The sequence below is a fragment of the Equus caballus genome, chromosome 6, assembly GCF_041296265.1.
Source record: "Equus caballus isolate H_3958 breed thoroughbred chromosome 6, TB-T2T, whole genome shotgun sequence".
Taxonomy (NCBI): domain Eukaryota; kingdom Metazoa; phylum Chordata; class Mammalia; order Perissodactyla; family Equidae; genus Equus; species Equus caballus.
The window spans coordinates 53,919,451-53,941,128 of NC_091689.1; the positions used below are offsets into that span (position 1 = coordinate 53,919,451).

The following is a 21,678-nucleotide window of genomic DNA, read 5'->3' on the forward strand; positions in this document are numbered from 1 at the left end:
TAAGCTGCTCAGAGATCACAGGGACTGTTGACCCACCACTGGGAGTGGCTCCTCTCAAACAGGTCTGTTTTATCACCAAATGAGTGATGGGGGAGGGGAGAGGTGAGGAAACATATGGGAAACTGACACAATCTTCCATCACATCATCATTTTTTTTTTTTTAAAGATTTTATTTTTTTTCTTTTTCTCCCCAAAGCCCCCCCGGTACATAGTTGTATATTCTTTGTTGTGGGTCCTTGTAGTTGTGGCATGTGGGACGCTGCCTCAGTGTGGTTTGATGAGCAGTTCCATGTCCGCGCCCGGGATTTGAACCAACGAAACACTGGGCCACCTGCAGCGGAGCGCGCGAACTTAACCCCTCGGCCACGGGGTCAGCCCCGACATCATCAGTTTTTAACAAAAAAATCTACATTGTCTCATCTTTACCTGGACAGATTTCAGTTCTCAGGGACTTGGGAAGATGCAGCATCAAATCAGTGTGTGTGTGTGTGTGTGTGTGGTATTGTCTCCATCAGTCAGTTTAACAAATATTCTCTCCTTTCCATTTGGAAATATTTTTTCCTAAAAACCAAAGTAATATAGGTTCATGGCAGAAGATTTGGAAAATATAGAAATGCTGTCCAGAAGAAACTAAAATTCACCTATAATTTTACCACCTAGTTTGTCAACGTTTTGGTGGCTCCACCAGCGCGTTCTCTATTCTTCTGTGGAAACTAGGTTACCAGAGGACAGGGATCTGGCTAACAGCTGTGACCCAGTGCTCAGAACAGTGCCTGGTGCATGGTGACGTGCAGACGTATTGGTTGAGTGAATCAATAAATAACTGTATAAGAATAAATTGAACGGAGGTCGGTTTTCACGATACAGCAGTGAACAACAGAAATAGAGTTGCGTGGACAGTGGCAGACTTGGAACCAAGCTGCTGCTGCTAATTCACTGAGTCTCCTTGGCTCAATCATTTCACCTCTCTGGGCCTGAGTTTCTTCTTCAGTAAAATAACTGTTATAGTTAACATTTATTGAGTGCTTACTATATGCCAAGGATTGTTATAAGCTCCCCATGTACTTTTCTACTGTAATTCTGTGAGATAGGTACCTTCTACCCCCATTTTATGCACGGGGAGACTGAGGCATGGAGAGGTTGTTATGCCCACAGTCACACAGTTAATAAGTGGGGAGCTGGCCTTGAACTCAGGCCCCTGGGCTCTCTGTCTCCGGTGGAATGCCTCGGCTGTAGGATGAGATACCTTCCAGGGTCCCTCCCAGCTCCAGGGCTGAGTGAGAGAGGAGGGGTGCAGGGACGTTGTGATGATTGCTCTGCTGCCAAGCACAAGAAGCTCAGTTGTGGAGCAAGGTCCAGCTGATTATTACATGGAGATCAGAGAGCAAAGTTCTTAACTGAGGACTTCCCCCTGAACGTGTGGAGTCCATCTGGGCATTCGCTTAATTAGAGACCAGTCCGCTGTCCAACCTGCACTCCATCATTCAGAGAGCGTCTCCTTCTGCCTCCAGCGCTTCATCTTACAGCCACCCAGAGGACGGTGCGCCAGGACCAGGCAGGGAAGCAAATCAGAAATCAACCCATGGCTCCTGACAGCCAGCAGCCGCTGATGCATTTGGTGGGAGGAAGAATGGGAATCTCCTTGGATGATGAGCTAGGATTTCAATGGGCAGGGCACTGTCCCCTTCCCTCCCCCTCCCCAGAGGAAAGTTTGGGCAGATAACTGATGTTTTGTCCTATGGCCATGGTAACCAAGTCCCCTTTTTGGTGAAGAGGAATGGGCTTTGGTAAACAGATCTATTTGTGTGACTCCTATTACTCATGTGAAGCAATGTCACTCCTTTTTCCACTGTGGTCTGTGTGTCTGAGTCAGAGAGAGCCTAAACAGGCTTCTTTGAATTGATGGCTCACTCCCAGCCTCTCTTGACGGACTGCCAATTTAGCAGGGCGTAGCTTACCAACAAATCTTTTTTTTTTTTTAAAGCCAGACTGATTCATAGAAACTCCTTTAAAACTCAGTGAAAAGAAACCGCCCATCACACACCCCAGCACACCAGCGCAGGAAACTTATAACCTCGGGAGGCAGGGCCCTCCCGTCACTGCCTTCACATACCTCCAGAAGAGCGGACGAGCGCCAGCTCCTGCCACTCAGGGCGCCTCCGACCCGGTAAGGCGGCTCCCAGCGCGGCGGGGAAGCTCAGCGAACTTTCTCTCCTTCCCGCTGCGCTCCTTCTTCTGACCTCATCTAAGCGTAGCTGTTTCTTCTCTCCTTCGACATTTTTCTATGATTCCTGGAATTGAATCCTTGAAACTTTTGGCTAAAAGTGGGTCTCGAGACGACTTTTTTCCATAAGATTCAGAAAAACACACTTTCCCCGGGGAGGCGCGGAGGGGGTTAGGGAAATCGGTGAGACTGGGCTGTAATTCTGTCTCGTAGTAACTGGGTTCTTGCTCTGAGGATGTGAAGAGAGCAGGGACTTTGGAACACAGCTGGATAGGGTATTCTTTGCGCGGGAGAGACTACACACCTTCGAAATGACGTGCCGCACATGCCAGATGTTCTTAATTCCTCCTTTTTCCCTCAAATTTCTTCAGGACGTGAATTGTTTCTCTGCTTGTTGGCTGTTTGCTGGCCCTTTTGGGCCCATGGTGAATAGATAGCTGCTTGGCAGTTTATTTTTGTTGTTGCTTTTGCTGCTGCCCTTTGCTTGTTCCTCCACATCTGTTTAAATTTGTTTTTTTCTCCCCTGCGTGGGACGAGGGGCTTGGTTTGTTGAAATAGAACCGTTAGAGACAGAAAGAGAGGGGTTGGGGGGGGGACCAACTGGTGTTGCAAATAAAACGCAGGAGGGGTTCGTTTGGTGGAATCGGGAGACTGATGTGGATCCCAGAGTTCCTTCTCTCCTCTGCCAGATGTGGAGGAAGGGGAGAGGCAGGCGGGAAACTGAGTCTGGAGGAGCGGGTAGAGCAGGGGACCTTCATCCCGTAAAAAAAAAAATGTTGAAGGCTTTTTGCTCCCACCCCAGAAACAGCCGCATGTAGCGCTGAGTGGAAATGTGGTGTATCAGAAATGATCAAAGAATTTTTTGAGGTGGCTGTGGAATTTTTCTGCATGGGAGGCAGTGGTCCTTTCAAAACATTTACCTTCTCACTCTTTCCAAAACATGGTTGTACAGATGTCAACACTCGTGCTCGTCATGAATCTGGAGAAAGGATGAAGAGTGATTTGTATTTGCTTTTTTTTTTTAGATTAGCATTTTCGTTGAGGTGTGGCCCATTTCAACATAGAGACTGGTGTTTTTCTCCCACATAAACAAGATGAGGAAAATGACAGGATTCAGCTTGTCTTGCAAAATTAGGCTTTTCCTCTAGAAACACAGCACGTTGGAAGAGAAGATTTCAATGTAATCAGTCTGTGTACATTGTACGGGCGAGGCTCTTGGTAAAACTGCCCTGGAGGGGATGATGAAGTAAGTGTGAGGGCAACTTTTCAAGAGGCAGGGAGCTCCCACATTTGCTTCAAATGTTTATTATTTCCAGATTACATGGCTGTGGATCAGGGAAGCCATTATTAAGTAGATAGTAATGGTATTCCGTGAAGTTAGTACAAATCCTTTAGTTCTGTGCAGGTTAAAACTAATAAGCAATATTTAGCCAGTCAGCCAATAGAAAATACTGGCAATTCTGGGGGGCGTATACCATCGTGAATTGCATTATTTGTGCAGCGTTTTGCATCACGCTATAGTTTTATAAATGAGAAAATAGGCTGCATGTTGTTTCCCGGAGTTTGAGGGCAACTTAAAAAATGCCGTTCTGCTTCCCACTTTCCCTTTTCTCCAAGAAGTAGTGAGAGAGTTCCTCGGAGGCAGGAGTTTTTCTGGATTTCAGTCATAAGTCTCTGACAATACTAAATGTGAGGTTTTTTTTTTCTCCCTGCTGCCTTCCACCCTCAGAGGCAGATCAAATTCCACCCCAGACTCTGGAGAATGGGGCGGGGGCGGAGTGCTGTCTGGAGGGCGGCAGGACATCCGGTCTGGAGTCCTGGTCAGAGGGCCCCCCAGATTGTACATTGTCTGAGGGTACTAAACTGTCCTGGGAGTTGGCAGAAGGCCATCCAGGACCAACCCAGAGCAGAGCCCGTCCCAGAACAGACGCTGGCTACGTCCCAGGAGTACAGGGCAGACCTCTGAGGAGAGGCAAGACATCCCTTCTACGGCTGCCAAAAAGATTGACTGTGGCTTTCCCAACTCCTCCTGCTTCCCTCCCAAGACCAGCTTAGGCCCACCCGTTCCCAGGGGGACATCCAGACTCCAGGTCTGGGGGAAGTGGGGGGCAGGGAGGACGGGGAGGGCTAGAGAATGGGTTGCCAAGAGACCATCCTGGGATGCAGACCCTCTTGGCCTGGTCTGGGTGACTCTGGGGATTTGGGTTCCTGCTGGACCCCCTGGGATCAGTGGAGAGAGAGCAGTCAGAGACCCAGATGACTTCTGGATGCAGCAAAACGGCCTTTCTCTGGACTCCTCAGACCCTGCTGGGGAATAGAGCTGAAAAATGCCCACAGAAAAGCACACACAAGGCAAATTCAGTTATATGGCATCCTTGATTTTGTTCACTGAATTCTTAGTTTGGGAGGGCTCCTGGAGATCAACTTGTTTGTTCTTCTACGATATGTAGAAATGTTGTTTCTCTGCCACCCAGGACAGAGGGCCGTTTCATGTTTCCTTTACACTTCCGGGGAGGCGAGATCTGTGCCTCAGAGTGCACCCCTGTGCTCAGCCCCCTTTGCTGGACAGCTCTAACGTTAAATCCAGCAAAGCTGGCTTCTCTATGACTTCTATGCTTTGTTCCTAGTTCTGCGGTCCTGAAGTGACCCAGAAAACATCTGTTCCTTTGTTGTTGTTGTGTTCTACCTAATCCTCCTTATCCTCTAAACATTTAACCCTCGTTTAGTATTCAATAGGTAAAATTTGATGGAACTGGATTGTATTATTATTATTATTTTTGCCTAAGACTCAGAAAGAGCAGGGGACATTTTTGAAGCTTTGAAACTATGCACATAGTCAACCATATCCACCTGATTTGATTCCGAGGTGTTTCATTTTCTACACACATGAATATGTTTCCTTCTTTAACGTACCCCATGGATATACATAGCTGCCTAACACAAAGGTCAGAGACATTTGGGATGCTCAGATGTCCATACTCAGAGGGGCACACCCGTTGCTACTCATGAAGTCATGATTAAACAATCCGCTACCAGAAACACAGGCTTCTGGGGTTATCCTATAACTTGGCCTATAGTTCATGTGGCCCACGCCTGTATACTGTTGTCACTGTAATGGTGGACACTATAGGAACAGGCTGCCAATCAAATGTAACCTCTTGTAATTGCTGGCTGACAATCTGGATGTCAGTCCCTTGGGAAGAGCTCATAATGCTTAACCAATGTAGAACTGGAATTTTCTGATCATAAACTTCCCTTTTCCAGTACTCATCCCAGTTTTGCCCAGATGACCCCGAATTTCTATTCAGTAATCAAGGGAGCCCAAATATGGCTCTAATTAGGAGTTCACTTGGATTCCCAACACCCCGCCTCCAAACACATGTGTCCCAAGACCACTCTTTGTGTCACTTCAGTGCCTGGCGTGCTGACTGGGTGAAATCATTTTTCTCAATTTAACTGGGAGAGCCACTGATACTTAAGCATACAGATAAAAGTACAAACCCTTGCGGGGAATTGCTGTTTCTCCCTCTTCCTTTTTTACAAAATAGTTGGGGCAACGTTTTGTTCCCTGCTGTAGAAATCGCATTTCCCTGGAAGTAAAATGGACTCGTCTGCTCTTGGTGCCGTTGGCCTTATGAGGATGGAGCAGTTTTTGTATTTCCTGAGGCTGTTCCATGAAATCTCTCTTCAAATGGGGTAATTAAGATTGAGAACCCTTTAGGCATAAGTTAAAACTGGTGACAAGAATCCTGGCATAGATGCAAAATGGCTGAGTAGGAGACCGAGGGGCTGTGGTCGTATCCCACCTCTGCCTCGTGACCATGGGCAAGACCTGGTCTTCTCCACTGAGGGAACTGAACTTGGGAGTCTCCAAAGCCCCTTGCAGCTCTGAAATTCTGTTGTTCTGAGGTCCTACCATTCCTATTTTGAGAAATCCCTTGGTCTCATGCTAACAGCCAGTTTAATCCCTAAAAATTGGTAAAAAAGTGAAACTAGACAACCTGTTGCATTGGAAGGAATTTTATGGAGGCTTGAGGACCCAGTGCTTCATCTGCTGAGAGATTCCTCAGATGTGATGTTCACAGGACTTATCATCAGATAGCAGTGAGCATTCATCTGGGTCTTAGAAGAAAAGAAAGAGGTTTGATTAAACATGAAGGATGCCAGCTTAGATGGGGAGGGGCAGGCTAGCTAAGCCTGTTAAGACACTGACAACAGCAAGGAATTCACCAGGAACCAAACCAGACTCGGAGAAACTGAGCAGGTCCTGGGAAAGAACTCCACCCTCTTCTCAAGGAGGGAGACTCTGCAGCATGAGGGTGTGGCTGGAAAGGTGCGGATGAGAGCAGATGAGCAAGAAATGGAGAGGGAGAAAGGGGAGGTGCAGGGGGGAGGGAGGCGGGGAGGGGGCAAGGGGGACTGCATGTGTTTCCTTAGGCCTGTGTGTTGGGGGAGAGAGGTGGGCAGACAGAAAGGCCTAGAAGAGGGAGAAAGAGCTAAGTGGAAAGAGAAAGACAGGGAGAAGGTGAAAGAGCAAGGGAGAAGTGCAAGGAGGATGTTTCTACTCCTAACGGGCCTTCCCTCTTGTTTGGGGCCCACTCACCCTCAATGTTTCAGGACAGTCCTAAGGGTCGAATATTCTGTTATTTGTCCTGCATGAAGAATCTTTTGTTGCTCAGGCAACAAATGTTGGTCAATACATCCTTGGTATCATGTGAGTTTCCATCAAATATTTGTGCCAAAGGGCAGTGATGTCCCCGATGTTTCTTCTCTTCAGAAGGGTCAGATCAGAGTTGAGAGCAAAATGAGGTCCGTGATACTTGGACTTCTTCTTTCAAATAATCAAAGACCCCTCCCTTAGGGGCTGGAGACAGGGAATTGGAGAGAGGCCTCTTATCCTGAAGCAATGAGTTGGGCAAGCCGGAGTGTTCACACTGATTTTGGAGATAGGTCCTGAAGCTGAAACGCCGGGCTTCCCTTTTTTGGGCTGTGGTGGGGAGGGAGCCCGGGTGCTGTGGGTGGGGGCCAGGATGGAATGTTTGAAGCTTGTCTCGGGGCTGGCGGGGTGGGGATCTGGGTTGGGCCTCTGGTGGCCCTGCAGGGCTGGCTCTGCTGGTGGACCTTCTCAGCAACGTGACAGGAAGCAACAGCAGCCCTGGAGAGACCCTTGGTCTTTTGCCAGTGGAACCGTTTTGAGGGGCTAAGCTGACCCACTGATCAATAGGTGGTAGTGGGAGAAATAGAGTGGAAGGTAGTTCTGGTAGAGGTTTTAGAACTTCTGCCGAACCCAGAGACAACCAGAGGAGAGAGAAGATGATGCTGGAGTGGAAGAGGCCTGGCCTGGAACATGCGAGCTGTGGGCTTCAGTTCCCATTCTACTCTCCTCGTTTGTCAAGGGATTGGACTGAATAACCTCAATGCCTCTAGACCTCTGAATCACCAGTTGCCTTCCAAAAGAGAAACATAGCTCGCAGCCCACCCAATGCCCTCGCACTGAGGGCGCCTCTGGCTGTGGCCACGTCCCTCCCAGCTCGCTGCCACCTCCCACAGCTGCAGCTGTGCTGGTTGAAGCGTGTTGCCGCCATCTACTGTCAGACCGCCCAAGCGCCACTGGGGCTGGGCCACACCTTGGATTTTCTTCCCAGACCCTAGTTATTATCTTGGCAACATCTCCCTTGAAGACATTCTGGCCGCCAGAACACTTCTCTTTCGTCAGAAGCAGAAGACAACGGAAGCTTCCGTCCTCCCCCAGGGGACATGGCCCGATGGCATGACCAGCTGCGGTCTGGGGGTGTGGGCTGGACCCAGCTTCACAGCCCAGGTCCAGCCTGAGCCTTTGCAGATGTTGCCCAGATCCACCCCCTCCCCGGACACAGAGGAGGACAAGAGGAAATAAGAGTGAGAGGTTATTCCCCTCGGGAGCATTTGCAAAAACAAGATTCGTGCTACTTGTTTGCCTTTAGCACATGTGTTGGTCCTCAGATTCTGCCAGAGAAGCTCGAAGCCCATTTCTCTGGCCCAAGCCTCTCAATATACATAAAGGAACAAAGGGAATAACCAGCAACCATAGAGCTTTTGCCCTGTGTCAGGCACGAGCCCTTCAATGCTCACACTAACCTCTGGGGTCTGCAGGTCACAGGTGAGAAGTGGGAGAGTCAGCAACACCATGCTGTACACTTTAACCATCTTACAATTTTCTATGTCAGTAATAACTCAGTGAAACTAGAAGGAAAACAAAAGAAGAGGCGGAGTCAGAATTTGAACCTGGAACCCAGGCTCTTTACCACTATGTACCCTGTCTCTCTAGGAGTCACTGGCCAGAGAGGTTATGTGATTTTCCCAAAGTCAGCAGTTAGAGGCAGAATTTTTATGAGGATCTGGCTTTCTACTAGATATTCTTTTTCTTTCTTTTCTCCTTTTTGAAAAATAACATGGTTGTTCCTCCACGCCAGTTCCTCATCCTGAACTCTGTCAGAGCCTATGCTAGTCTACACTTGTGCCAAATAAACACCACTCTTTCTGTAATAGCCCCCATTTATGATAGCCCGCACTGGGGAGAGGCAGTCCCCGCCACCCCAGGACCGTGAAAAGATAGCTGTTTTCCCTGGAGCATGTAGTAGTTACTTTTGTTGCTTGATTCTTGCTGTTTCTCCCCACCATAAACACTGCTCTGCGCTTAAAAACATCAGGTCCCAGGATGGTGTGCACATAGCTAGGTGCAACCTAAAATTCTTTCTTTCACACCAAACATGAGACATCCAGAGGCAGGAAGAAGTGGCCCTTTAGGATCTTTTTTCTCCACATTTCCCACAGAGAAATTAATGCTCCCTCTCCCTCCCCTACGTAAAAACAATATTTAGAATGGAAAAGCACACTCGACATAAAACAACAATAACAATGGCCAGAAGAGCTCATCCAAGGTCTCGTCCACTCAGCCTGCCTTTGATTCCAGCCTTTTCCTTCTCTGGCTACATCCTCTATGGCTGTTCCCCAAAGAGAGTATTTCCTCTTCTGCTTTTGTGTAAAATGGACATCCACTTTGTCAACCCAAGTGATCCGCAATGGGAGATGAACACATCAAAAAACAACCAATGAGAGCAAAATGTGCCCGACGGGCAGAGGGTGGAAAGGCCTTCGTGCCGCCGCCACCCTGCCCGGGGTTCTTAGGGAGAAGCGGCAGCCGCAATGTTGGGTGTCGCCCCGAGGAAGATGGCATGGAGACACGGGCTGACTCAGGGAGATCGTATGACCAGCAGTGGCCTTCCTATCGTCTTTCTCATGCCTTGGAGGAAGCACCCTGTCTTCGGTCAGATGGTATGAGAAAAACTTTCTTCACAGTTTGTAGTTATCCAGAAAGAGAGGCGATGTCCCTGCCAGGAAACCATCAACCAATCAAAGACAGAGTGGTGTCTAGCAGTTGAGTCATCTCAGGATTGTGCTATGAGTTGATTGGGATTTTGAGATCTAAGGGGATGTCCTCTGGCTAATTCTCTGCTAACGTGAAAGTTCTGCTGCAGAGGTGACCATTCTACAAAAAATCTGAAGAGGAAGCTTTAGACTAAGGGCAGAAGATCAGGGGCAGTTGTTGCCAAGAGCAGACGCTGATGCATTGTCTGAAGGACCTTTCTAGTGGGAGGGTCTTGATAGGTAGTGAGCTCCCCGTGACTGGAAGAGTTTAAGCATGATTTAGATAGCTCCTTGGTTTAGCTTTGTAGATGAGTTTCCCCTTTTGGGGAGGAATTTTAAAGCCCCGCTCCAGTCCAGAGATTCTATAACTTAAAGAGATAGATAGAAAAGGTAAATCTGTGGACAAGTTAGTGTTTGGAAATTTAAGACATTTTCTTTGTATTCACCTATTTCCTCTTGAATAAAAGGCAACAAACACGTAGATACCCTTGTATATTCAAATGTCAGAGGTACTCAGGAAATATTCACGTGTTTACACAGATATTTATATGAAAATATGTAACAGTTTGCATATAATAAGATGCTCAGTACATATTTATAGTAATTATAAATTATTTCTAAAAATAATAGAGGACTAAAGTACATGTATATATAAAAAAAAAGAGAAACACTTTCTATCTATAATTCTGTTCTTTATTATGAAGCCTTCAGTCACTTTGACATTGATTATTTTCCCACCAAGAAGAAAACATTGCCTTTTACTCACTGAACAGCTATTTATTTGGCACCTGTCATAGACAAGATTCTCCCTTCAGCAACTTAGAGTCTAGGGGGTCGGGGAGCCAAGCGTTTTCATAAATAACTCTGTTGGCAGGCAGGCTGCCACTGGTGGTTTTAATAAAGGGCTATGTGAGAACTATAGCATAATAGGGGAAAATGACTACCTCTGACTTATGTATCCGGGAAGGCTTCCTGGAGGAGGCAGGATTTGAGCTTCCATGAAAATAATTTGATAGGTAGTTACTGGAGAAAGGACACAAAGGCAGGGCTTTCTTTTAAGAAACCAAATTCTTAGGATTCCCAGGGCCAGTGGGAGGTGTTTGGAGCCTCTTTCCTGGTGATTGGTGGTGGGGTGGTGGGGTGTTTGGAGGATTTTGAACAGAGGAGTGACATGGTCAGATAACACAGGGGCATGGAGGGTATATTAGAGGGGAAGGAGTTCAAAAAGAGGATCACGGGAGAGGCTGATGTCATGGTCCAGGGTAGGACCTAAAGGACAATGACAATGGGAGTGGAAAGTAAGGAATGGATGAGCCATAAATAAAGGAGGAAGAACTCATGGCCTGACTGTGGTGTTTTGGGCAATAAAACTGGGATGTGAGGAAGGAGAGAGAGGGAATTTGGTAGCTGACCATATTGCTCCCTTCTCCCCAGAAAAGCTGGGGCTGCCTTAGGCTCTCAGGGAAATGGCTGAATTGTCTCCTAGGTGGCCAGCCGGATGCACACGCTGCTCAGAAAGTCTCTTGCGCCATGTGGTAGAGGATGCCCTGCTTTGCCTCTGTCAGGGAGAATCTCACGTACTCTAATGAACCATGGACGTTTGAGCTCTGCGGGACTCCCCCACTGCTCCCACACCTCCTGCCCCCCGTTTCCGATTATGTTATGCCCCCAGGCTCAGGCTAGTTCTTCAGGTACTCAAGCCTAGGATTGCCACCACTTCCTTTGCCAGAGAAGTAGGTTTCTGGTTGCCCTACTTTACTGTATTGCTCCCAATTATTGTGCCTTAAGCCACCTCAAAGAATGTGTCCCCTAGGCTCTGGTGGCAGTTCAATAAACACAAAGACTCCATGGCAGGAAGAAGTTGTCTGACCCCCAGCTTGGCAATCATGGAGCCAAGTTACCAACATCTAAACTCCTCTACTGTGCATTTAGAAGTCAGTTATTCTCAAAGTCTCTGCAGTATTAGTTACCCATCAGAGAAGGAAAGGTATCCACAGGGGCCTGATTCATTTCTCATGGCTGAGCCTCCTGAAAGTGTGTGGCCACCTGAACTAAGGCAAAGAGACAATGCAAGTCGGCCTCACAACTCTGTTCCTTTGATTCTTACAATTTTTTGGGGGGGCGGAGGTGGTCTCAAAGGGAGACAAGAAACCAATAAAGATTTAAGTGGATGGAGACAACTAGAAAGGGCTGTTGTCCCTGTCCATCTGCTCCCTCCCACGTTAGTCATTTACACCTCCCATCGCCAGCAATCGTAATTCTCAGGGTCATTTCCACTAACAGTAATAAATTTTCTGTTAGCAAAGAACCCAATCCAAATCTAGAATGGTCAGTGGTGGCAAGGCTTGTATCGGGGACAGGAGCATAAGGAGGCCTCTGCTCTAATGTGGTCTGGGCAATTCAGGGAAAAAAAGGGGAAGCGTGGTCAAAAACAAAAGATGGCGGTGGTGGAAAGGAAACCGGCAGGCCTGTGTGTTAGGGCAGAAAGAAGAACAGAAAAGGGATTACAGAGAACTCATGTGGGGCTCTCAGTCTCTAACCTCCATTGCTCTTAACAGTCCCTCCTCTCTAGAGTCAACATTCATGTCTCGTATACGTTTCCCACCCAGCCCCAGGGAGCCCTGGCCACCCCTGTCCCAGGCATGTTGGGTAGATGAGGGTAAAGGAAGAGATCTTACTCTGCTTACAGTGGTGGGTGGAGAAATGTGTTCCTGGCACCCTACTACAACAGTCAGTGGACGTCCTATCCTTTAAGAACATGGTGAGTTGACCAGTTTTGATGCCCTGGGTCTGAGAGCCTATGCACCACATAACTTGCTGTTATAGGGGTTCCCAGCAAACAGCTGACAAACTTTGGGACTGTCCAGTGCTCCAAATGCTCTGTGAGCGGCAGGCATTTCACCCAGGGATTCAGCATTGCAGTGCTGTTACTCTGGTTTGAGCTGCCCAACTACGACTAGGGGTATGCTTTCCATTGGAGAGTGCCATCCATAGCATTTTAGAGAGGTGTGAGAGAGAAATCAGTGATTGCTTTAGTGACATATACTGCCAGGAAAGAAAGTCATGGAAGCCAATACTTCCAATAATATAAATGCTCAGAAATGGTCTCTTTTCAGTGCTTTTGTATGAAGCAGATACACACCAGGGCAGGGAATGAGGCTCCTTACGAGCCACACTGCAAGTAATGGGTGGGTGGAAGTCTCTAGTGTGAACTCTACTGTTATTTATACTCATTCTGCTCTGCTATTTGATAAATGCCCCATTCACGCGCTAGGTACCACTCGTGGTTGTTCATAAAGATTTCAAGGATTGCTTGCCCACCCACCCCCGGCTGAGGGTTTTTCTGCTGGGGGTTCTCTAGTATGGGGTCTGAGCAACTGAGGTGATCCAGGCCAGAAATTTAAGAAGATAGTTCATTCTGTTTCCAACTGTGTTGAGGAGGGCCATTGAAAACAATGGAAGCCCCTCTAAGCTGACAGTGGCTGATACTAATAAAACCTGATAAAATTTGGGCCAGTGAAAAGATGGACAAGTCATATGTATTATGTGGTTAGTCCAGCTAAACAGCCCCCACCTCTGGCTGGATACAGCAGCCGAAAGCAGAGAGAATTGTTTGTTCTGTACACTAAGAACACTGATAAAACAAGACGTGATTCTCCTTTCCTTGGTGAGTAGGCGTGGCACAGTCACAGAAATCTAAAATGAAAGAGAGTCTCCTCTTTGCTGGATTGCCCCAGCCTCTCCTCCTGCCTGTGATTGGCAGGGGCAGAAGGATCAGGCGGGGCTTTGTGTAAGATCAGAAGTGAGACCCAGAAGCCAGGAACTCGTGCGCCCTGGGGGTGTGGTGGGCAGGCCAGGGTGGAGGTGCCGTGGGAGCAGAGTGCTTTGAATGCAATAATGTTCAAGTCATCAAAAAGGAGAGTAGAGCAGGGGTGAGAGGAGTCAGATGTGACTTTGGAGGGTGACAGAACAAGCCAAGGAGACAAAAGATGCTACTGAATTCCCAACAGCATGTCAGGGAGGGAACACAGGACATCTTCCTCTGCCTCGTGGAAGAGGCCTCACTTGGGGTGTTACATTCTGTTCTTGGCTCATCAACCACTTCCTGCTCTTAAGAGGAGGGTGTTTGTAAATTAGAAGCTAAAGGAACCGAAAAGCCATTTATAGAGCCCAAGGAGGATTAAATGTAAGATTCTTTCTATAATATTTTAATTCTCCGCATTCAGCTTGTTCCTTTCCCCATGAGGGGCGAGATCAGGATCAAGTGATGGTGGGAATCTTGGTGATGTTGGGAGGATGGTCTGAGGGCTGAGAAAGTGAGCTTTCTCCTCCTCATTATCCAGGCTGTGTTCTTAGTGGTCTCCCCACTCAAGGGGCAAAGATTAGGCATCATGACAGTTTCTAAGAGGATCAAAATGATTTTGTACGCACGACCTTGTGAACTAGATAGCAGATCTCCTCTTACTTGCACTTAACCTAGGGCAACCTGGTGATTGACTGGGCTGGGTCGACAACAGCTACTCAACTTCATACAATAATAATAGTAATCCTAATAGCCACAACCAAAGCAGCCCCATTAGTACTGCCGTGTGCCAGGCACTGTGCTAAGAGTTTCACATATGATCCAATTTATACCTCACATTTCCCTGTACAATTGACATTGCAACCCCCGCTTCATATAGGAGGAAACTGAGACCCAAAGGTCAAATCACTGTGTGATTCTAACTCAGCCTCTGTCTGATTCAAAAACCTCTTTTCACTGTGCATTCAAGTCAAGCAGAAAATTGTGGAGGTGTGCAAGAACTGAGAAAAGCAGAAATGGATTTGAATGTGTGGGGAGATTATTAATAGCAGGCATGAAAGCTTCCAGCTCTCCCCTGAGGTGGCAGGATAAACTTCATCATTTTTGTCGTTCACAGATAAATTGGACAAATGCCTACAAAATAGCCTGGGTTGGAAGGAGGGCAGAGGTGGTTAGAGCCGGTCGGGGGGGGGACCGTGGAAGCCGGTGTCTGCCTCTCATTCCTGGCCTGTAAAGAGCCAGGCGGCCTCCAGTACATTAGATCAATCTGGATTTTGAGCACCTGATGAGGAAAGTGAGAGAAGATAAAAGGCACCTGAAGTGTCGGTCTGACAGCATCAGTGCTCTCCAATAAATAGCTGGTACAGTAGGAGAGTGTTCGAGCGCACTCAAAGCTTCAATTAAATCAGGTGCAATGAGAGAGAGCAGGGACAACTGCAGAATGTGCACAGCCATCTCCTCCCTGTGTCGGGACATCCACACATCCCCCCCTGCCCGGGCTGTGAATAACCTGGAGCCCTTCCCTTTTGGAGTCCCCACGAGCCTGCGCTGCATCCGAACTGTCTTGGGCGTGACAAAGCACTCCTTCTGCAGCTGACATAAATCAGACTAGCGTCCCCCATGTGCCTCCTTCACACTTCCTTTATTGTCGAGGTTTTATGATCAGTGGGCTCCCTTCTCCACTGCTGAGATCACGGCTGAATGCTTTTGTTTATCCATGCACCTTCTTAATCTATATTAGTTCCCAATTCTCCCACCTCCCGGGTGATTGATGCATTTGCCTGTCTTTGTCCTGAGTCCTGAGGGACTGAAATTTGTATAAATGGCATGCACAAGTAGAAGGCATGTTTGGTGGTATCTCAAGCTGCATATTCTAAAGCCCCCTGAACTGTCATATTGAGCAGAAGGAAATATAACACTATGCCCCCAGATCCATAGCAGAGTCCCCACGGTGAGGCACACACAGCCCCAAGGCTCAGGTGCAGTAATACAGATCCGGGATATTCAATCAGGAGGTGATCAGACCACTACACTGTAATTAGGTTGTTATAATTATTGAATACCAAACAGCATTATAATCATAGAAGTTGTGGCTCTCACGTTTTATATCTCACCCGGGATCAAATTAGTAGCCTGTTCAATCTATGGGCATTGAGTAATAGCTGCTGTTCTGTGGAAGGCATCCACTTCTATGAAAATTGCTGGATGAGCAGTCTGATAGAGGCAGGGACACCTCCCTAGTGGAAAATGGAAATTTATATGACATTGTTGCACAGAGATCTAGAAATTACAGCTGTGAAAAGGCCTTTTAAAAATCAAAACACCTCTAAAACACAAACAGACTAAAATGTTAAGTTACCATTAAATGTTCTTTTTTTGAAACAGGCTGTATTTGAGAGATGAGTGTATAAACACCCGAGAAGCAGAATTGTGCTTATATTTAGGTATATTTACATAGACTAATAGGCACTTAGCGAACTAGGTGTTTTCAGGAATTTATGATGAACTTGTGATGGTTTTTATTGCAACTCCTCCTGATGTTAGCAGATGGTCCACACATGTGGGAAAGCTGAATTGAACCTGACAGTAACTTTCTTTCCCTTTTGTCTTCTTTCTTTTCAGAACTCTCGTTGCTCGCGAGTCATCAAAAAGCCAACATGCTGGTATTACTGGCTGGTATCTTTGTGGTCCACATCGCCACTGTCGTTATGTTATTTGTTTCCACCATTGCCAATGTGAGTAATGTTCTTTCGTCCATTCATTCAACCAGAAGTTGTTTGAATATTTACATAACGCGCTACAAGAGAAATTTAAGCTGCCATCCCTGCCCTTCATGGAGTTGCAGTTTATTTATGGAAAAAAAAAAAACATATACACTCACACTTCAAACAATGAAATAATAGGAGGAGAAAAGCCAGTGTCTGCAGGAGTAATCTCGCCAGGGCTGTAGGCGTCTAGAGCCTGGAGAACACAATGAGGCTGCTTCAGTCTCTAGAGCTTTCTAGTAGGAGGTGGGGTTTGAGGTGGAACTTGGAGGGCGGGGAGCTGGGTGGGGTTTTTCTTGGTGAAAGATGAGTGGTGGAAGGAGCACAGGGTTGCATTTCGGGCAGGAGAGCTAGCTAAGGTGCCCAGGGACCGGGGCGGGCTTTGTTCGGGGCATAATGAGGATCCCTGTGTGGCAGGAGCAGCACGTCCCTTCGTCCTGGGAACTCTGATCAGAAGGACAGGTGGGAGTGAGACGATGAGAGGCTTGGGTGGCCAGACTGATAAATTCAAGTTCTGAGCAGAGAGTAGCATGTGAAAGTGGAATTTTGCAAGATTAACTTGGTTCCACGGAATTAACTCGCTCAAATAAAACAACATAAAAATATCATGGAGGTGCCGAGTCTCTTGTCTCTGAATCTTGGGCTACTCTGACCTCTAGTGGCAGTTTGTAGTGTCCAATTTGCTTTTATTGTGCTTTTCTCAGGAGAAAAAAACAAGATAGCCCCTTGGACATGAAAACCAAGGCCAGCCATCACTAGACAGGCAAAAGATGGTTCCAGAATCTCTTTAGGTCCTGTTAGAGTTGGAAGATAAATGGGTTTAAAAGTTCAGATAGAAGAGTTTGGCCAACATCGGTGGGTGTGATTGTAAGCAAGGCTAATTTAAGCGTAACTATGCTAAGACAGAATCCTCACGCATGCGGCCTCCTCCAGACTAATTTAGCCGTTCTCTATGCCAATCCCCGAGTCTCACAGGATAACAGGTCTGATAAACAACTTCGGACTGTACTAGTGGATGCCGAAGTGCTGTATATCTGAATTATCAGCCTCTAATATAGGGATCGGCACACAGTTTGTTGAATCAAGAGCAGGCGATCGCACCTCCGCCGCCCTGCCTTTTCAGTAACGTGCATTTTAACAGACACTCTGTGTGGACAGGGCTGGTGTTTGTTTTCCGTCCCAGCAGGATGACTGTTTCTCTTGGGCCAGGTAGGAGGGGCGCTGACACCATGGCAAGCATCGGGGAATACATTTTGGTCTGTTCTACTTTCAGCTGCCCCCCAGGAAAGCTCTTGCTGTCCTGTTTTACTAGGAAAATACTTTGCATGTCGTGACAATTTGATCTTTCTGTTTAAATGAAAGTGGCTTGCTGATCACCCAGGCTCATTGCTGTTTTCTTAGCCCTATGTTTCTTAGTTGTCCAGTCGAACATTTTTCCTTACCATTTTTTCCTTCTTAGCCAGGCCCTTACATGAAACAATCTTCATGGAGTGTATGAATTGTGCTACTGAAAACCAATTTCCTCATGCAGGGTTTCCGTTTCTTAGAACCTTAGAATTTTAAACCACTGTGGTTGAATTACTTCTTTTTCTAAAAAGTGATGAGGAATGTGACGCCCAGAGAGGCTTGGCGAGTTTTCCTGGGTCACACATGCTTCTCTTTCTTTTTTTTCTGGGGAACTTTGTGACTTCAGCTTTAGTTGGACTTATGTCCACCGACAGATGGGCTGCTTAGCCGTATTTATGGCTAAATATGGTGCCTTGCTTAAGATTTGGTCCTGACACAGGCTGATTTGTTGTTTCTTTTTCTTTTAAAGCAGAGGGTCAGTTTTTAATCAACATTCTTTTTCTTTTCGTTATAGGTCTGGGTGGTTGCAAATGACGGATCATCATCATTAGGTCTTTGGAAAAACTGTAGCAATGGTGTCTGCGATCCTTTATCATATGGCGGGGAAGGTATATATGAAGATACTATATTCAATGCTGACAGTTCACGTGATGAGGGAAATTCCCACCTAACGCCCTTGCTGTCCTGCCCCTGTGCCCACAGGCGCCCTCAAGTCAGTGCAGGCCTTCATGATCCTCTCCATCATCTTCTCTGTCGTCTCTCTCGTGGTCTTCGTGTTCCAGCTCTTCACCATGGAGAAAGGAAACTGCTTCTTCCTCTCGGGGGCCGTCATGCTGGTGTGCTGTGAGTATCTCAGGGGCGGACTTCAGTTTGTACTGGAGAACGTTTTACGTGGATCTGACCGGGGGTGCTCCTGCAACTTGAGCAGACGAGCACATGGCTCAGGGAAACTGCCTTGTACAGTTTTCTCTTGTGGTTCTTTGCTCTCTTTTTGAGAACCCCTGATAGCTGCTTGGAATAAGAAGCCTTATCTGTTTCAATGTTTAAATCTAGTGCTTTTGGCCAGCAACCAAGTGGCCGGGGCATGCCCATCAGTAGCACTTGTATACAAGACACTTGAAGAGGGCAGGCAGGTGGGAGTCCTTGCAAAGACGAAACCACTGCCACAATGCATGAAACCACTGCCATTTTCATTCTCCTGACAGTCTTCCCAAATACACGCGGTTTGGAAGGTGGAAGGTTATGTTCTTTTGCATCCCCAGGCAGCCTGCCTGTATGCGCTGGGGTCCAGGTGGGAAAGCTGGGTGGTGGACACGAGGTTCTGAGTGGTACTTTGCACTTGCAGCCACACAAACCAGTGCATATGGGAGAGCCCAGACACCTCTAATTTATCAACACAACCATCCAGCTTGGTTCAGGGCAAGCCAACAGAACTACTATTTGGGGCCGAACACCAGATTTCATTTTCCCGTTGCTGATGAGGGAAATAGGATCTTTTAAACATCTAAAATGTTTTGCTTGATTTTAATGTTAAAAAACCCCAAAATAAACAAAACATTTTTCCCCCCACAGGGCTGTGTGTTCTGATTGGGGTATCCATCTACACTCATCATTACTCATACGAAGGCGGTTTCCACCACGGCTATTGCTTCATTCTGGGCTGGATCTGCTTCTGCTTTAGCTTCATCATTGGCGTTCTCTATCTGGTCCTGAGGAAGAAATAAGACTGAACCAGTTTATGGGGATCTGGGGGGTGGGGAGAAGGAAGCTGTTGAATCTGGGAGGGAGGTGGACGTTGCTATGCAGGGAAAACCAAGAGAGGGAAGGGGGGCGGGGGAGGGGGAAGTAAGGGTGGGAGAGGCTGAAACCCAAACGTTACTGCAGAGGTTATCTACTGTCAAGCCTCTGTCCTTGGGAGAAAGTAGTTGGCTAAAGACTTCGATGCTCCCGTGATCCGGGCCAGAGAGCCTCTCTCCAGCCACCAGACTTGGCCTCCAGCAGTTCTCAGTCACACACACTGCAGGGGCCCCATCAGCTGCCACACCACTGGCTCCACTTCTGAGGGTGAGTTCTGAGTCTCGCACTGGGATCCTCAGACCTACTGCTCCAAGTTAAAATAGCGGTACAAGTTGCAGCAAGAGCTGATCCTGTTTTTGTGCTGAATATGCTAAGCCTGGAAGCCATACCACCCTTCCGATCCAAAGCAAAACATCACATTGCAGTCTGAAGGGTTCACAGGAGGGCTTTGGCCCGGGAACCATCATCCCTCTTTAGAGCAGATATTTAGCTCTGTGGAATTCATTGGTATTTGTGACAAAATGGGAGGAAGAGATATAGTCATAAGATCAAGTTAGTGGGTTAGCTAAACCAAGAAAGAACTTTTCCCAATGGAAGGCCTAGGGGCTGGTCAGAACCCAGACCAGACCTCACATAGCTGTCCCTCATGGAGACCTCTTGCCCTGGACTTTGCTAGACCTCTCGCTTAAAGCCAAGGCAGCTCTTCTGGAGTTTCTGTAAAGCCACTAATGACCAGTTCAGTGGTGAAGGCACCACACAAATTATGGGATCAAGGGGCATCTTGCAACAGGGTGACATTAGGGTTATATTTTTAGCGTCCCCTCTCCATACAATCAATGTTTCTTTTAAATATATAATGGGAGAGAGATGGACATGGCCCCTTGTAACACAATCTGTTACTGTCGCTCTAAATTATAAACTTTTGAGGAAGTTTTATCTAATTATCCATGTTGGGGATCAGGGCTCCTAGGCGCAGTGGTAGCTTGAGCTTTGACACTGGCTGGAGTGGTCACCTTTCAGAGGCCCTGTCTATCCCACTTCAAGGTGAGGCAGGGCAATTCTGGAAGCTTATTAAAACACACACAGACTAAAACCAAACACCAGATTCGCGGGTGGAAGGTGCTATATAATTGTAAAGTATTAAGCATACTAGATTTCAGTCATGATAAAAATGGTGCCTGCACTCCTAGGAAAATAAGAAAATTCTTGTGAGATAAATAAAAATATAGGTAATGGGCAGATATTTTCTTTAAGAAAAAAAAGAAGGTAAAAGTCTTGTGGTACCCAGTCAGATGGTAACCGAGCTGTCTGTTGCCACAGGAGCATTTCTATAGAGGACTTAGTAGTAGTATGCTGTTCTTGGTTATGCAGGCATTGTTCTGGCCTACAACAGTTATTTTAAGTCATCTCAGATCCTAAAGGGGTTGTTTCGAGAAGACATTTCCTTTATCACCCAGAAAAAAGATTTACCCCAGGGAGAATCTGAGACATCTTGCTTTCTTTCCTTCTCCAAGCTCTCTCCCCCTTCCATTTCTTACATTCTTTTGCTTTTTTGGGGAGTTGTTGTACCATGATTGTTGGTATTTATGTAAAAGGACTATTACTAAGTATATTTCTCTATGTTCATTCTGGTTAAGGGAATGTTGAGAGCAGGCCATCAAATTACCTGGGCAGGGTGTAGAGAGATTGGCAAGCAAAAACTGGGGGATGATAAACTTTTTCATTATGGTGTAATTATCACATGATTACAGAAGGCTGTCTTATGTGCAGTAGCATGCTTACATGTCAGATTATCCAAAAGAGATAGTTGCATTATGTTAAAAGTCAAACTATGACTGGAGTGAACCATGTATTCCCTTGTCTTTTACTTTGTTTCTGTGACATTTATGTCTCATGTAATTTGCATTACGTTGGTGGGTTGTTCTAGTACTGTATTTGGCTTCTTCTTTAATAGGTTGATATTTCATATACTATAATTGTAAATATTTTGATACAAATGTTTATTACTCTAGGGATATTAAAATAGATTCTGATTCCCTTCACTGTGTGGATGTTTTCTTTTGAAAAATATAGTAAAATGTGGATAATAGCAACATTTATTCCTACTGAAGTTGTTAATGAGTTTTATTTGGACAACTTGGCATTTATTCAAAACATTAGGCCACTTTGTGGTAATATATTAGGTATTTCTACAATAACTCTTTCAGGCAACTGAATGTTATTAAGTATAGTTTTATCTTGCTTTAATTAAACTTCTGAAGCAAAAAATGAAACTTTGTAAGCTAAACATTAGAGAGAGGTTATGATCTGAATCACAGTGGCTATGACATTAAGAA

At 46.5% G+C, this 21,678-nt stretch overlaps 1 protein-coding gene across 1 annotated transcript; it reads left to right on the top strand.

Moving 5' to 3' along the window:
• The first annotated feature begins 1,455 nt into the window (after window positions 1-1,455).
• On the top strand, window positions 1,456-21,384 carry EMP1 (epithelial membrane protein 1). The gene is made up of 5 exons (XM_001501548.5): window positions 1,456-2,167; window positions 16,056-16,168; window positions 18,060-18,153; window positions 18,248-18,388; window positions 19,118-21,384. The coding sequence occupies exons 2-5, from the start codon at window positions 16,091-16,093 to the stop codon at window positions 19,267-19,269; spliced, it is 465 nt and encodes a 154-aa protein (XP_001501598.2). The 5' UTR covers window positions 1,456-2,167; window positions 16,056-16,090; the 3' UTR covers window positions 19,270-21,384.
• The last annotated feature ends 294 nt before the right edge of the window (window positions 21,385-21,678 follow it).

Coding starts and splice junctions, on each gene's coding strand:
- EMP1 (XM_001501548.5), top strand. CDS start 16,091: ATGCTGGTATTACTGGCTGGTATCTTTGTGGTCCACATCGCCACTGTC. Junction 16,169..18,059: donor TTGTTTCCACCATTGCCAAT/GTGAGTAATGTT, acceptor TTTTCGTTATAG/GTCTGGGTGGTTGCAAATGA. Junction 18,154..18,247: donor TTTATCATATGGCGGGGAAG/GTATATATGAAG, acceptor CTGTGCCCACAG/GCGCCCTCAAGTCAGTGCAG.